Genomic DNA, 15000 nt, shown 5'->3' with positions numbered 1-15000 from the left:
GGTCTGAAGGTGAGAAGGTGAGAGGTCTGAAGGTGAGAGGGTCTGAAGGTGAGAGGGTCTGAAGGTGAGAGGGTCTGAAGGTGAGAGGGTCTGAAGGTGAGAGGGTCTGAAGGTGAGAGGGTCTGAAGGTGAGAGGGTCTGAAGGTGAGAGGGTCTGAAGGTGAGAAGGTGAGAGGGTCTGAAGGTGAGAGGGTCTGAAGGTGAGAGGGTCTGAAGGTGAGAGGTCTGAAGGTGAGAGGGTCTGAAGGTGAGAGGGTCTGAAGGTGAGAGGGTCTGAAGGTGAGAGGGTCTGAAGGTACCTCTCTCCAGACAGTACGATGTGAGGTCAGTCGATGTCTCCTCATCGTCGGAGGACAGCCCCTCTAGATGCTCTGCCCTTTTCCCGTTCTGCTCCCGCGCCTGCCGCCGCCGCGTTCTAAACACACCCACAAACAACGTCAGCCAATCACACAAGACTTTGTATTTTTTTTTTATAGAAAACACGTCAGGGTTTTTTTTTCTTTTCGTGAATTTACATTTATGAATATGTAATTTTCCCATTAGCATAATTAGATTTATGAGGTAAAATAGTTCTTCATTATCTTTATTATGGTAAAGGAAACTGAGCAGCACATTCTCCCTTAACAAACAAAAGTCATCAAGACAATTAACATTTATAAAACTGTGAATATCTTTCCATAATTGTTTTACATGTAGACAATGCCTAAATAAATGCTAAACTTGTTTCTGGATGCTCAACACAAAAATGACAATCACTGTTAATAAATGGCAGGGTAATACTTATGGATCATTCTGAAAAAGACCTTTGACCTTGTTAACAAGCAGGTATCTGTGTGGTAATAACCAGACCCCCCAACAGATATTAGTGAACAATGTATTCCAGTAAGTTGTGACATAAGGATTGGATACAATCTCCCTTTGAAATAAAGCAGGTATAGATCTGTTGTTCTGAGGGAACGAGGATAAACACAGTTTCCCTATTGGAGAGTCAACTGGATTAAGCGAGGGCAGGTCAACAAGGTGAGGTCTGGCTACACCTCTAAATAACATGAGTTCCAGACGGAATAGCATCGTGTAGGGCACCGGGCGCGTGTAGGGCACCGGGCCGCGTGTAGGGGACTGGTGTAGGGCACCGGGCCGCGTGTAGGGGACTGGTGTAGGGCACCGGGCCGCGTGTAGGGCACTGGGCCGCGTGTAGGGGACTGGTGTAGGGCACCGGGCCGCGTGTAGGGGACTGGTGTAGGGCACCGGGCCGCGTGTAGGGGACTGGTGTAGGGCACCGGGCGCGTGTAGGGCACCGGGCAGCGTGTAGGGACCGGGCCGCGTGTAGGGGACCCGGGCAGCGTGTAGTGGACCGGGCGCGTGTAGGGGACCGGGCCGCGTGTAGGGGACCGGGCAGCGTGTAGGGCACCGGGCCGCGTGTAGGGCACCGGGCAGCGTGTAGGGCACCGGGCGCGTGTAGGGGACCGGTGTAGGGCACCGGGCCGCGTGTAGGGCACCGGGCGCGTGTAGGGGACCGGTGTAGGGCACCGGGCCGCGTGTAGGGGACCGGTGTAGGGCACCGGGCCGCGTGTAGGGGACCGGTGTAGGGGACCGGGCCGCGTGTAGGGGACCGGTGTAGGGCACCGGGCGCGTGTAGGGCACCGGGCCGCGTGTAGGGCACCGGGCGCGTGTAGGGGACCGGTGTAGGGCACCGGGCGCGTGTAGGCACCGGGCCGCGTGTAGGGGACCGGTGTAGGGCACCGGGCCGCGTGTAGGGCACCGGGCCGCGTGTAGGGCACCGGTGTAGGGCACCGGGCCGCGTGTAGGGGACCGGTGTAGGGCACCGGGCGTGTAGGGGACCGGTGTAGGGCACCGGGCCGCGTGTAGGGGATCGGGCCGCGTGTAGGGGACCGGTGTAGGGCACCGGGCCGCGTGTAGGGACCGGGCCGCGTGTAGGGGACCGGTGTAGGGCACCGGTGTAGGGCACCGGGCGCGTGTAGGGCACCGGGCAGCGTGTAGGGCACCGGGCGCGTGTAGGGGACCGGGCCGCGTGTAGGGGACCGGGCCGCGTGTAGGGCACCGGGCCGCGTGTAGGGCACCGGGCCGCGTGTAGGGCACCGGGCCGCGTGTAGGGCACCGGGCCGCGTGTAGGGCACCGGGCCGCGTGTAGGGCACCGGGCAGCGTGTAGGGCACCGGGCCGCGTGTAGGGCACCGGGCCGCGTGTAGGGCACCGGTGTAGGGCACCGGAGCGTGTAGGGCACCGGGCCGCGTGTAGGGCACCGGTGTAGGGCACCGGGCGCGTGTAGGGGACCGGTGTAGGGCACCGGGCCGCGTGTAGGGGACCGGTGTAGGGGACCGGGCCGCGTGTAGGGACCGGTGTAGGGCACCGGGCCGCGTGTAGGGCACCGGGCCGCGTGTAGGGACCGGTGTAGGGCACCGGCGCGTGTAGGGCACCGGGCCGCGTGTAGGGGACCGGTGTAGGGGCACCGGGCCGCGTGTAGGGCACCGGGCAGCGTGTAGGGCACCGGTGTAGGGCACCGGGCCGCGTGTAGGGGACGGTGTAGGGCACCGGGCCGCGTGTAGGGGACCGGTGTAGGGCACCGGGCCGCGTGTAGGGGACCGGTGTAGGGCACCGGGCGCGTGTAGGGGACCGGGCCGCGTGTAGGGGACCGGTGTAGGGCACCGGGCGCGTGTAGGGACCGGGCCGCGTGTAGGGGACCGGTGTAGGGCACCGGTGTAGGGCACCGGGCCGCGTGTAGGGCACCGGGCAGCGTGTAGGGCACCGGGCAGCGTGTAGGGCACCGGGCAGCGTGTAGGGGACCGGGCCGCGTGTAGGGGACCGGGCCGCGTGTAGGGGACCGGGCCGCGTGTAGGGGACCGGGCCGCGTGTAGGGGACCGGGCCGCGTGTAGGGCACCGGGCAGCGTGTAGGGCACCGGGCAGCGTGTAGGGCACCGGGCAGCGTGTAGGGCACCGGGCAGCGTGTAGGGCACCGGGCAGCGTGTAGGGCACCGGGCAGCGTGTAGGGGACCGGGCCGCGTGTAGGGCACCGGGCCGCGTGTAGGGCACCGGGCCGCGTGTAGGGCACCGGGCCGCGTGTAGGGCACCGGGCGCGTGTAGGGCACCGGGCCGCGTGTAGGGCACCGGGCGCGTGTAGGGCACCGGGCCGCGTGTAGGGCACCGGGCAAAGCGTGTAGGGCACCGGGCCGCGTGTAGGGCACCGGGCAGCGTGTAGGGGACTGGTGTAGGGCACTGGGCTGCATAATTAAGTCTGGAGATACCTTCAGCATTTAAAAATCTAAACTTTTCAAGGATAAATCCCTCTGCAACCAAATGGTTCAACTTCTTTTTGGTTTGACATTGTTGTAGTGATAAAACCAGTTTGAGTCATTCAGAACTGCTATCAATAATGTAGTGACCTCCTCTCTTTCAGTGATGGACGCCTACCAGCTATCGACTTTCACCAATCCATAATGAGACACACCTCAAGGGGACAAGACTATGGTAAGGGGGGGTTGTATTCACAGCATGTTTGATATGATAAGGACATTAAACATGTGATAACTACAATTTAACACTAGAGGACAGTATAGTTTAACTTCTTGGTGACAGGGGCAGTATTTTCACATCCGGATGAAATGCATGCCCAAATTCAACTGCCTGCTACTCATCCCAGAAGATAAGATATGCATATTATTAGTATTATTTGGATATAAAACACTCTGAAGTTTCTAAAACTGTTTGAATCATGTCTGTGAGTATAAGAGAACTTATTTAGCAGGCGAAACCCCGAGGACAAACCATTCAGATTTTTATTTTTTAAGGTCACTTTTTTCAATGAGGTTTCATGGGGAATCCAGATTTCTAAGGGACGTTCTTGCAGTTCCTATCGCTTCCACTGGATGTCACCAGTCTGTAGAAATTGGTTGAGGTTATTCCTTTGTGTAATGAAGAAGTGCGGCCATCTTGAACGAGGGTCACTTGTAGTGTACTGTTAGATAGAGGCGCGTGACCAGAAAGCTACAGTTTGTTTTCCTCCTGTATTGAACACAGATCATCCCGTCTTCAATTTTATCGATTATTTACGTTAAAAAAATACCTAAAGTTGTATTACAAAAGTAGTTTGAAATGTTTTGGCAAAGTTTACAGGTAACAGATATTTTGTAGTGACGTTGCGCAAGTTGGAACCTGTGTTTTTCTGGATCAAACGCGCCAAATAAATGGACATTTTGGACATATATCGACGGAATTAATCGAACCAAAGGACCATTTGTGATGTTTATGGGACATATTGGAGTGCCAACAGAAGAAGCTCGTCAAAGACATTAATTATATTTTTATATCTGCGTTTTGTGTCGCGCCTGCAGGGTTGAAATGTTCTCTCTTTTTTACGGAGGTGCTGTCCTCAGATAATAGCATTGTTTGCTTTTGCCGAAAAGCCCTTTTCAAATCTGACATGTTGGCTGGATTCACAACACGTGTAGCTTTAATTTGCTATCTTGCATGTGTGATTAAATGAAAGTTGGATTTTTATAGTAATTTATTTGAATTTGGCACATTTTCCCTGGTTTATGGCCAGGTGGGACGCCGTCCCACATATCCCAGAGAGGTTAAAATGATATTTCAGATGTTTTATCTGCGCTCCAGCTAGACACCTATAGGCTCTGGTCTAAAGTAGTGCACTATATAGGGAATAGGTTTTCCATAGGGCTCTGGTCTAAAGTAGTGCACTATATAGGGAATAAGGTGGCATAGGGCTCTGGTCTAAAGTAGTGCACTATATAGGGAATAGGGTTCCATAGGGCTCTGGTCTAAAGTAGTGCACTATATAGGGAATAGGTTTTCCATAGGGCTCTGGTCTAAAGTAGTGCACTATATAGGGAATAGGGTGCCATAGGGCTCTGGTCTAAAGTAGTGCACTATATAGGGAATAGGGTTCCATAGGGCTCTGGTCTAAAGTAGTGCACTATATAGGGAATAGGGTTCCATAGGGCTCTGGTCTAAAGTAGTGCACTATATAGGGAATAGGGTGCCATAGGGCTCTGGTCTAAAGTAGTGCACTATATAGGGAATAGGGTTCCATAGGGCCCTGGTCTAAAGTAGTGCACTATATAGGGAATAGGGTTCCATAGGGCTCTGGTCTAAAGTAGTGCACTATATAGGGAATAGGGTGCCATAGGGCTCTGGTCTAAAGTAGTGCACTATTTAGGGAATAGTGTGCCATTTAGGATTAGACCGACAGCTAAGGGTAGTACCCTCGTGTCTCCCGCTCTGCAATCCTCCCATCTGGAGTTCTCCTGATAGACAGCCCTCACCTCAACAACATAGTTTCGCTACTATGGTCTATTGATTGCCTTACCACCATTTGCACTCACTGTATATAGACTCTTTTGTTCTACTGTGTTATTGACTGTATGTTTGTTTATTCCATGTGTAACTCTGTGTTGTTGTCTGTGTCACACTGCTTTGCTTTATCTTGGCCAGGTCACAATTGTAAATGAGAACTTGTTCTCAACTTAACAACCTGGTTAATGTGAAGGTGAAATAAAATAAATAAAACTAACATTTAAACTGACTGAATATTCCTATGTAATGTAGCATCGTACCGTCTGGCTTCCCGTTCAGCGATCCTTCTCTGTCTGGCGTGCTCCTGATAGACTGTCCTGTCTCTCCCAAATGAGTCAACAGACATGAGGTTAGGTGCCATCACAGCCTTACCTGGAAGAGACAGGTGAAAGGTTAGAGACCTGAGGACGGGACAGAGATCTCCCCCACCTGGCTCAAATCTAGACTACGCCCCCACCCCCACCTGGCTCAATTCTAGACTACGCCTCCACCTGGCTCAAATCTAGGCTACGCCTCCACCTGGCTCAAATCTAGGCTACGCCTCCACCTGGCTCAAATCTAGGCTACGCCTCCACCTGGCTCAAATCTAGGCTACGCCTCCACCTGGCTCAAATCTAGACTACGCCTCCACCTGGCTCAAATCTAGACTACGCCTCCCACCTGGCTCAAATCTAGACTACGCCTCCCACCTGGCTCAAATCTAGACTACGCCCCCCACCTGGCTCACATCTAGACTACGCCTCCACCTGGCTCAAATCTAGACTACGCCCCCACCTCCACCTGGCTCAAATCTAGACTACGCCCCCACCTCCACCTGGCTCAAATCTAGACTACGCCCCCACCTGGCTCAAATCTAGACGACGCCTCCCACCTGGCTCAAATCTAGACGACGCCTCCACCTGGCTCAAATCTAGACTACGCCTCCACCTGGCTCAAATCTAGACTACGCCTCCACCTGGCTCAAATCTAGACTACGCCCCCACCTGGCTCAAATCTAGACGACGCCTCCCACCTGGCTCAAATCTAGACGACGCCTCCACCTGGCTCAAATCTAGACTACGCCTCCACCTGGCTCAAATCTAGACTACGCCTCCCACCTGGCTCAAATCTAGACTACGCCCCACCTGGCTCACATCTAGACTACGCCTCCACCTGGCTCAAATCTAGACTACGCCCCCACCTCCACCTGGCTCAAATCTAGACTACGCCCCCACCTCCACCTGGCTCAAATCTAGACTACGCCCCCACCTGGCTCAAATCTAGACGACGCCTCCCATCTGGCTCAAATCTAGACGACGCCTCCACCTGGCTCAAATCTAGACTACGCCTCCACCTGGCTCAAATCTAGACTACGCCTCCACCTGGCTCAAATCTAGACTACGCCTCCACCTGGCTCAAATCTAGACTACGCCCCCACCTGGCTCAAATCTAGACGACGCCTCCCACCTGGCTCAAATCTAGACGACGCCTCCACCTGGCTCAAATCTAGACTACGCCTCCACCTGGCTCAAATCTAGACTACGCCCCCACCCCCACCTGGCTCAAATCTAGACTACGCCCCCACCCCCACCTGGCTCAAATCTAGACTACACCCCCACCCCCACCTGGCTCAAATCTAGACTACACCCCCACCCCCACCTGGCTCAAATCTAGACTACGCCTCCACCCCCCACCTGGCTCAAATCTAGACTACGCCTCCACCTGGCTCAAATCTAGACTACGCCTCCACCTGGCTCAAATCTAGACTACGCCTCCACCTGGCTCAAATCTAGACTACGCCCCCACCTCCACCTGGCTCAAATCTAGACTACGCCCCCACCTCCACCTGGCTCAAATCTAGACTACGCCCCCACCTCCACCTGGCTCAAATCTAGACTACGCCCCCACCTCCACCTGGCGCAATTCTAGACTACGCCCCCACCTGGCTCAAATCTAGACTACGCCCCACCTGCTCAAATCTAGACTACGCACCCACCCGGCTCAAATCTAGACTACGCACCCACCCGGCTCAAATCTAGACTACGCACCCACCCGGCTCAATTCTAGACTTCGCCCCCACCTGGCTCAAATCTAGACTACGCACCCACCTGGCTCAAATCTAGACTACGCCCCCACCTCCACCTGGCTCAAATCTAGACTACGCCCCCACCTCCACCTGGCTCAAATCTAGACTACGCCCCCACCTCCACCTGGCGCCAATCTAGACTACGCCCCCCACCTCCACCTGGCGCAATTCTAGACTACGCCCCCACCTCCACCTGGCTCAAATCTAGACTACGCCCCCACCCCCACCTGGCGCAATTCTAGACTACGCCCCCACCTGGCTCAAATCTAGACTACGCCCCCACCTGCTCAAATCTAGACTACGCACCCACCTGGCTCAAATCTAGACTACGCACCCACCTGGCTCAAATCTAGACTACGCACCCACCCGGCTCAATTCTAGACTTCGCCCCCACCTGGCTCAAATCTAGACTACGCACCCACCTGGCTCAAATCTAGACTACGCACCCACCTGGCTCAAATCTAGACTACGCACCCACCTGGCTCAAATCTAGACTACGCACCCACCTGGCTCAAATCTAGACTACGCACCCACCTGGCTCAAATCTAGACTACGCACCCACCTGGCTCAAATCTAGACTACGCACCCACCTGGCTCAAATCTAGACTACGCACCCACCCGGCTCAAATCTAGACTATGCACCCACCCGGCTCAATTCTAGACTTCGCCCTCCACCTGGCTCAAATCTAGACTACGCCTACACCCCCACCTGGCTCAATTCTAGACTACTCCCCCTCCCGGCTCAATTCTAGACTACGCCCTCCACCTGGCTCAAATCTAGACTACGCCCTCCACCTCCACCTGGCTCAATTCTAGACTACTCCCCAACCCGGCTCAAATTCTAGACAACGCCCCCACCTCTAAGCCTACAAATCATTGTACTGACTAAATAAATATGGAATACATTTTTCATGAAAAAGCCATTTCTGCATTTGACACCAGGATCAGATAGTGCTTTATTTATAAATGCAAGTTAATAATTATCAGCCGAACTGACGAATCTAAACCCCTTCACTGTCCTGGTCTACTGTCATAATGCAGAAACATTCACTGTCCTGGTCTACTGTCCCAATGCAGAAACATTCACTGTCCTGGTCTACTGTCCTGGTCTACTGTCCTAATGCAGAAACATTCACCGTCCTGGTCTACTGTCCTAATGCAGAAACATTCACTGTCCTGGTCTACTGTCCAAATACAGAAACATTCACTGTCCTGGTCTACTGTCCTGGTCTACTGTCCTGGTCTACTGTCCTAATGCAGAAACATTCACTGTCCTGGTCTACTGTCCTGGTCTACTGTCCTAATGCAGAAACATTCACTGTCCTGGTCTACTGTCCTGGTCTACTGTCCTGGTCTACTGTCCTAATGCAGAAGCATTCAGTGTCCTGGTCTACTGTCCTAATGCAGAAGCATTCACTGTCCTGGCCTACTGTCCTAATGCAGAAATATTCACCGTCCTGGTCTACTGTCCTGGTCTACTGTCCTAATGCAGATACATTCACTGTCCTGGTCTACTGTCCTAATGCAGAAACATTCACTGTCCTGGTCTACTGTCCTGGTCTACTGTCCTGGTCTACTGTCATAATGCAGAAACATTCACTGTCCTGGCCTACTGTCCTAATGCAGAAGCATTCACTGTCCTGGCCTACTGGCCTAATGCAGAAACATTCACTGTCCTGGTCTACTGTCCTAATGCAGAAGCATTCACTGTCCTGGTCTACTGTCCTAATGCACAAACATTCACTGTCCTGGTCTAAAGTCCAAATGCAGAAGCATTCACTGTCCTGGTCTAAAGTCCTAATGCAGAAGCATTCACTGTCCTGGTCTACTGTCCTGGTCTACAGTCCTGGTCTACTGTCCCAATGCAGAAACATTCACTGTCCTGGTCTACTGTCCCAGTCTACTGTCATAATGCAGAAACATTCACTGTCCTGGTCTACTGTCCTGGTCTACAGTCCTGGTCTACTGTCCCAATGCAGAAACATTCACTGTCCTGGTCTACTGTCCTGGTCTACTGTCCCAATGCAGAAACATTCACTGTCCTGGTCTACTGTCCTGGTCTACTGTCCCAGTCTACTGTCATAATGCAGAAACATTCACTGTCCTGGTCTACTGTCCTGGTCTACTGTCCTAATGCAGAAACATTCACTGTCCTGGTCTACTGTCCTGGTCTACTGTCCTGGTCTACTGTCCTGGTCTACTGTCCTAATGCAGAAACATTCACTGTCCTGGTCTACTGTCCTGGTCTACTGTCACAATGCAGAAGCATTCACTGTCCTGGTCTACTGTCCTAATGCAGAAACATTCACTGTCCTGGTCTACTGTCCTAATGCAGAAATATTCACCGTCCTGGTCTACTGTCCTAATGCACAAACATTCACTGTCCTGGTCTACTGTCCTAATGCACAAACATTCACTGTCCTGGTCTAAAGTCCTAATGCAGAAGCATTCACTGTCCTGGGCTAAAGTCCTAATGCAGAAGCATTCACTGTCCTGGTCTAAAGTCCTGGTCTACTGTCCTGGTCTACTGTCCCAATGCAGAAACATTCACTGTCCTGGTCTACTGTCCCAGTCTACTGTCCCAGTCTACTGTCATAATGCAGAAACATTCACTGTCCTGGTCTACTGTCCTGGGCTACTGTCCTAATGCAGAAACATTCACTGTCCTGGTGTACTGTCCTGGTCTACTGTCCTGGTCTACTGTCCTGGTCTACTGTCCTGGTCTAAAGTCCTAATGCAGAAGCATTCACTGTCCTGGTCTAAAGTCCAAATGCAGAAACATTCACTGTCCTGGTCTACTGTCCTGTGCTACTGTCCTAATACAGAAACATTCACCGTCCTGGTCTACTGTCCTGGTCTACTGTCATAATGCAGAAGCATTCACTGTCCTGGTCTACTGTCCTGGTCTACTGTCATAATGCAGAAATATTCACTGTCCTGGTCTACTGTCCTAATGCACAAACATTCACTGTCCTGGTCTACTGTCCTAATGCAGAAGCATTCACTGTCCTGGTCTACTGTCCTGGTCTACTGTCATAATGCAGAAATATACACTGTCCTGGTCTACTGTCAATGCAGAAACATTCACTGTCCTGGTCTACTGTCCTGGTCTACTGTCCTAATGCAGAAACATTCACTGTCCTGGTCTACTGTCCTGGTCTACTGTCACAATGCAGAAACATTCACTGTCCTGGTCTACTGTCCTGGTCTACTGTCATAATGCAGAAACATTCACTGTCCTGGTCTCCTGTCCTAATGCAGAAATATTCACTGTCCTGGTCTACTGTCCTGGTCTACTGTCCTAATGCAGAAACATTCACTGTCCTGGTCTACTATCCTGGTCTACTATCCTGGTCTACTATCCTAATGCAGAAACATTCACTGTCCTGGTCTACTGTCCTGGTCTACTGTCCTGGTCTACTGTCCTGGTCTAAAGTCCTAATGCAGAAGCATTCACTGTCCTGGTCTAAAGTCCAAATGCAGAAACATTCACTGTCCTGGTCTACTGTCATGGTCTACTGTCCTGTGCTACTGTCCTAATACAGAAACATTCACCGTCCTGGTCTACTGTCCTGGTCTACTGTCATAATGCAGAAACATTCACTGTCCTGGTCTACTGTCCTGGTCTACTGTCATAATGCAGAAATATTCACTGTCCTGGTCTACTGTCCTAATGCACAAACATTCACTGTCCTGGTCTACTGTCCTAATGCAGAAGCATTCACTGTCCTGGTCTAAAGTCCTAATGCAGAAGCATTCACTGTCCTGGTCTACTGTCCTGGTCTACTGTCATAATGCAGAAATATGCACTGTCCTGGTCTACTGTCCTGGTCTACTGTCCTAATACAAAAACATTCACTGTCCTGGTCTACTGTCCTGGTCTACTGTCATAATGCAGAAACATTCACTGTCCTGGTCTACTGTCCTGGTCTACTGTCCTAATGCAGAAGCATTCACTGTCCTGGTCTACTGTCCTGGTCTACTGTCATAATGCAGAAATATTCACTGTCCTGGTCTACTGTCCTAATGCACAAACATTCACTGTCCTGGTCTACTGTCCTATTGCAGAAGCATTCACTGTCCTGGTCTAAAGTCCTAATGCAGAAGCATTCACTGTCCTGGTCTACTGTCCTGGTCTACTGTCCTGGTCTACTGTCATAATGCAGAAATATGCACTGTCCTGGTCTACTGTCCTGGTCTACTGTCCTGGTCTACTGTCCTAATGCAGAAACATTCACTGTCGTGGTCTACTGTCCTGGTCTACTGTCCTGGTCTACTGTCCTGGTCTACTGTCCTAATGCAGAAACATTCACTGTCCTGGTCTACTGTCCTGGTCTACTGTCACAATGCAGAAACATTCACTGTCCTGGTCTACTGTCCTGGTCTACTGTCATAATGCAGAAACATTCACTGTCCTGGTCTCCTGTCCTAATGCAGAAATATTCACTGTCCTGGTCTACTATCCTGGTCTACTATCCTGGTCTACTATCCTAATACAGAAACATTCACTGTCCTGGTCTACTGTCCCGGTCTACTGTCACAATGCAGAAACATTCACTGTCCTGGTCTACTGTCCTGGTCTACTGTCCTGGTCTACTGTCCCAATGCAGAAACATTCACTGTCCTGGTCTACTGTCATTATGCAGAAATATTCACTGTCCTGGTCTACTGTCCTGGTCTACTGTCCTAATGCACAAACATTCACTGTCCTGGTCTACTGTCCTGGTCTACTGTCCTAATGCAGAAGCATTCACTGTCCTGGTCTACTGTCCTGGTCTACTGTCATAATGCAGAAATATGCACTGTCCTGGTCTACTGTCCTGGTCTACTGTCCCGGTCTACTGTCCCGGTCTACTGTCCCAATGCAGAAACACTCACTGTCCTGGTCTACTGTCCTGATCTACTGTCCTGGTCTACTGTCCTAATACAGAAACATTCACTGTCCTGGTCTACTGTCCTGGTCTACTGTCCTGGTCTACTGTCTTGGTCTACTGTCCTAATGCAGAAACATTCACTGTCCTGGCCTACTGTCCCGGTCTACTGTCCTGGTCTACTGTCACAATGCAGAAACATTCACTGTCCTGGTCTACTGTCCTGGTCTACTGTCCTAATGCAGAAACATTCACTGTCCTGGTCTACTGTCCTGGTCTACTGTCCTAATGCAGAAACATTCACTGTCCTGGTCTACTGTCCTGGTCTACTGTCCCAATGCAGAAACATTCACTGTCCTGGTCTACTGTCCTGGTCTACTGTCCTAATGCAGAAACATTCACTGTCCTGGTCTACTGTCCTGGTCTACTGTCCTAATGCAGAAACATTCACTGTCCTGGTCTACTGTCCTAATGCAGAAACATTCACTGTCCTGGTCTACTGTCCTGGTCTACTGTCATAATGCAGAAACATTCACTGTCCTGGTCTACTGTCCTGGTCTACTGTCCTAATGCAGAAGCATTCACTGTCCTGGTCTACTGTCCTGGTCTACTGTCCTAATGCAGAAACATTCACTGTCCTGGTCTACTGTCCTAATGCACAAACATTCACTGTCCTGGTCTACTGTCCTAATGCATAAACATTCACTGTCCTGGTCTACTGTCCTGGTCTACTGTCACAATGCAGAAACATTCACTGTCCTGGTCTACTGTCCTGGTCTACTGTCCTGGTCTACTGTCGTAATGGCATTGTTGTTCTGCTTGGATCATCACTGAGACACAGAACTGTCTTGAATCCACTTAACACACTTACCTGTCCGTCTGTGGTGAGCACCATCCTATTAATTAGCATTCACTTTAGGACCTGTCTGAATCTCACTGACATTGCGGTCATAGTCTTTTTCGGTCAGTGATATAAAAGGACTACAGGTCTACGGACAACTACAGACAGACCATCTGTGGTTCTGTCTAACAGTCATCTGAGCCACAACAGATGGAGGAGCAGAAACAGCGTCAACCTTTTACACATCACACTGTGCGGTCAGGACTCGGAACAAAGCTCACGTCTCCCTCTCTCACCAAGCTCACTTGACAACGAGGCTCACACCACTCACAGACGGGGAGACAGGCACACCGGGAGAGAGACAGAGAGAGACACACGGGGGGGGGGAGAGAGACAGAGACAGACACACGGGGGAGACAGAGACACACGGGGGGGAGACAGAGACACACGGGGGAGAGAGAGAGAGAGACAGAGACACACGGGGGGGAGAGAGACAGAGACACACGGGGGAGAGAGACAGAGACACACGGGGGGAGAGAGACAGAGACACACGGGGGAGAGAGACAGAGACACACGGGGGAAGAGAGACAGAGACACACGGGGGGCGAAGAGAGACAGAGACACACGGGGGAAGAGAGAGAGAGACACACGGGGGAGAGAGACACACGGGGGGAGACACACAGAGACACACGGAGGGAGACACACAGAGACACACGGGGGAGACACACAGAGACACACGGGGGAGACACACAGAGACACACGGGGGAGACAGAGACACACGGGGGGAGACAGAGACACACAGAGACACACGGGGAGACACACGGGTGGAGAGACAGAGACACACGGGGGGAGACAGACAGAGACACAGGGAGACAGACAGAGACACAGCGAGACAGAGACACAGGGAGACAGACAGAGACACAGCGAGACAGAGACACAGGGAGACAGAGGAAGACATGAGAAGGGTTTGGGGGTTCGCACGTACACACACACACAACCACCACACACACACACACAGAGAGAGAACCAACGAGGCCGTTCAAGTAAATAATAAAAACCTTCAAGATGGACTGACTTGAAAGGCTGGCAAACTCCGCCGATTCATCTTTAATATCATCCTGGCGCCGCTGGACCAGCCGACAGGCCCGTTGCCTTAGTAACTGGTGCATGTTGCCCTCCAGCTCCGCCACGGTGGAACCTGAAACATACACGCCCAAACGTCACCTCCGACCTCCACACAGAACACGCCCTGCTCAGGCTGACCGACCGCCGGGTCACCGGGAGACCTCATTGGTGCAAGGGCCCGAGAGAGACGCTTGACTGACAGGTTGACACGTCCAATTGTGGTGAGAGGTGTGACTATAGACAGGAATATCAGTCAAAGTTAAATGTTGTAGTTTATTTTTCAAATCGGAGGTTTAGTCTGTTCATTCTAAATCTATAAAAACGGGACCACGTCCAACATCATATTTCAGGTTTCCTTCACTAAACAGTTTAAACTGCGCAGTCGAGTGAGTTTTAAAAATCACAATGCCCTCAACCCCCCACACCAAAGAGACTCCATTGACCATCATGCATCATTCCACTATGGAAGAGCTGAAGGAGGAAGTGAGTGTTAGGAGAGAGAAAGAAGCTGATGGTCAGTTTAGCTAGAAGGTTCATCGAGACTCCTCCTCCCCTCTCTGGAGTCACACCTAGAAAACACCTGCTGTAGAACTAACACCAGTCAGATGTTAAGATTAAATAAAACGTTATAGTTTATGATAAATATTGTAGCGGTTAATAGTTGTAATAGAGACACTCACTATGAGGATCAGAGACATTCAGTTAAAGATCAACCAAGTGGAAGTATACTGCAACAAATAAATAGCTCTAAACTAAAAAATAACATTTTT

General features: G+C 51.7%; 1 protein-coding gene across 1 annotated transcript in view; it reads right to left on the bottom strand.

Moving 5' to 3' along the window:
* Positions 1-14981, bottom strand: part of LOC121844237 (PAX3- and PAX7-binding protein 1-like) — a 16151-nt gene extending 1170 nt beyond the window's left edge. The window contains exons 1-3 of the mRNA XM_042314125.1: positions 14181-14981; positions 5589-5700; positions 300-415 (exon numbers count right to left, since the gene is read on the bottom strand). Coding sequence (XP_042170059.1) covers positions 300-415; positions 5589-5700; positions 14181-14274 — 322 coding nt within the window. The 5' untranslated portion in view covers positions 14275-14981. The remainder of the gene's footprint in view (positions 1-299; positions 416-5588; positions 5701-14180) is intronic.
* Between the last annotated feature and the right edge of the window lie 19 nt (positions 14982-15000).

The sequence above is a fragment of the Oncorhynchus tshawytscha genome, unplaced genomic scaffold (genome assembly GCF_018296145.1).
Source record: "Oncorhynchus tshawytscha isolate Ot180627B unplaced genomic scaffold, Otsh_v2.0 Un_contig_1094_pilon_pilon, whole genome shotgun sequence".
NCBI classification, from domain to species: Eukaryota; Metazoa; Chordata; class Actinopteri; order Salmoniformes; family Salmonidae; genus Oncorhynchus; species Oncorhynchus tshawytscha.
This window is presented reverse-complemented; position numbering and strand designations above follow the sequence as displayed.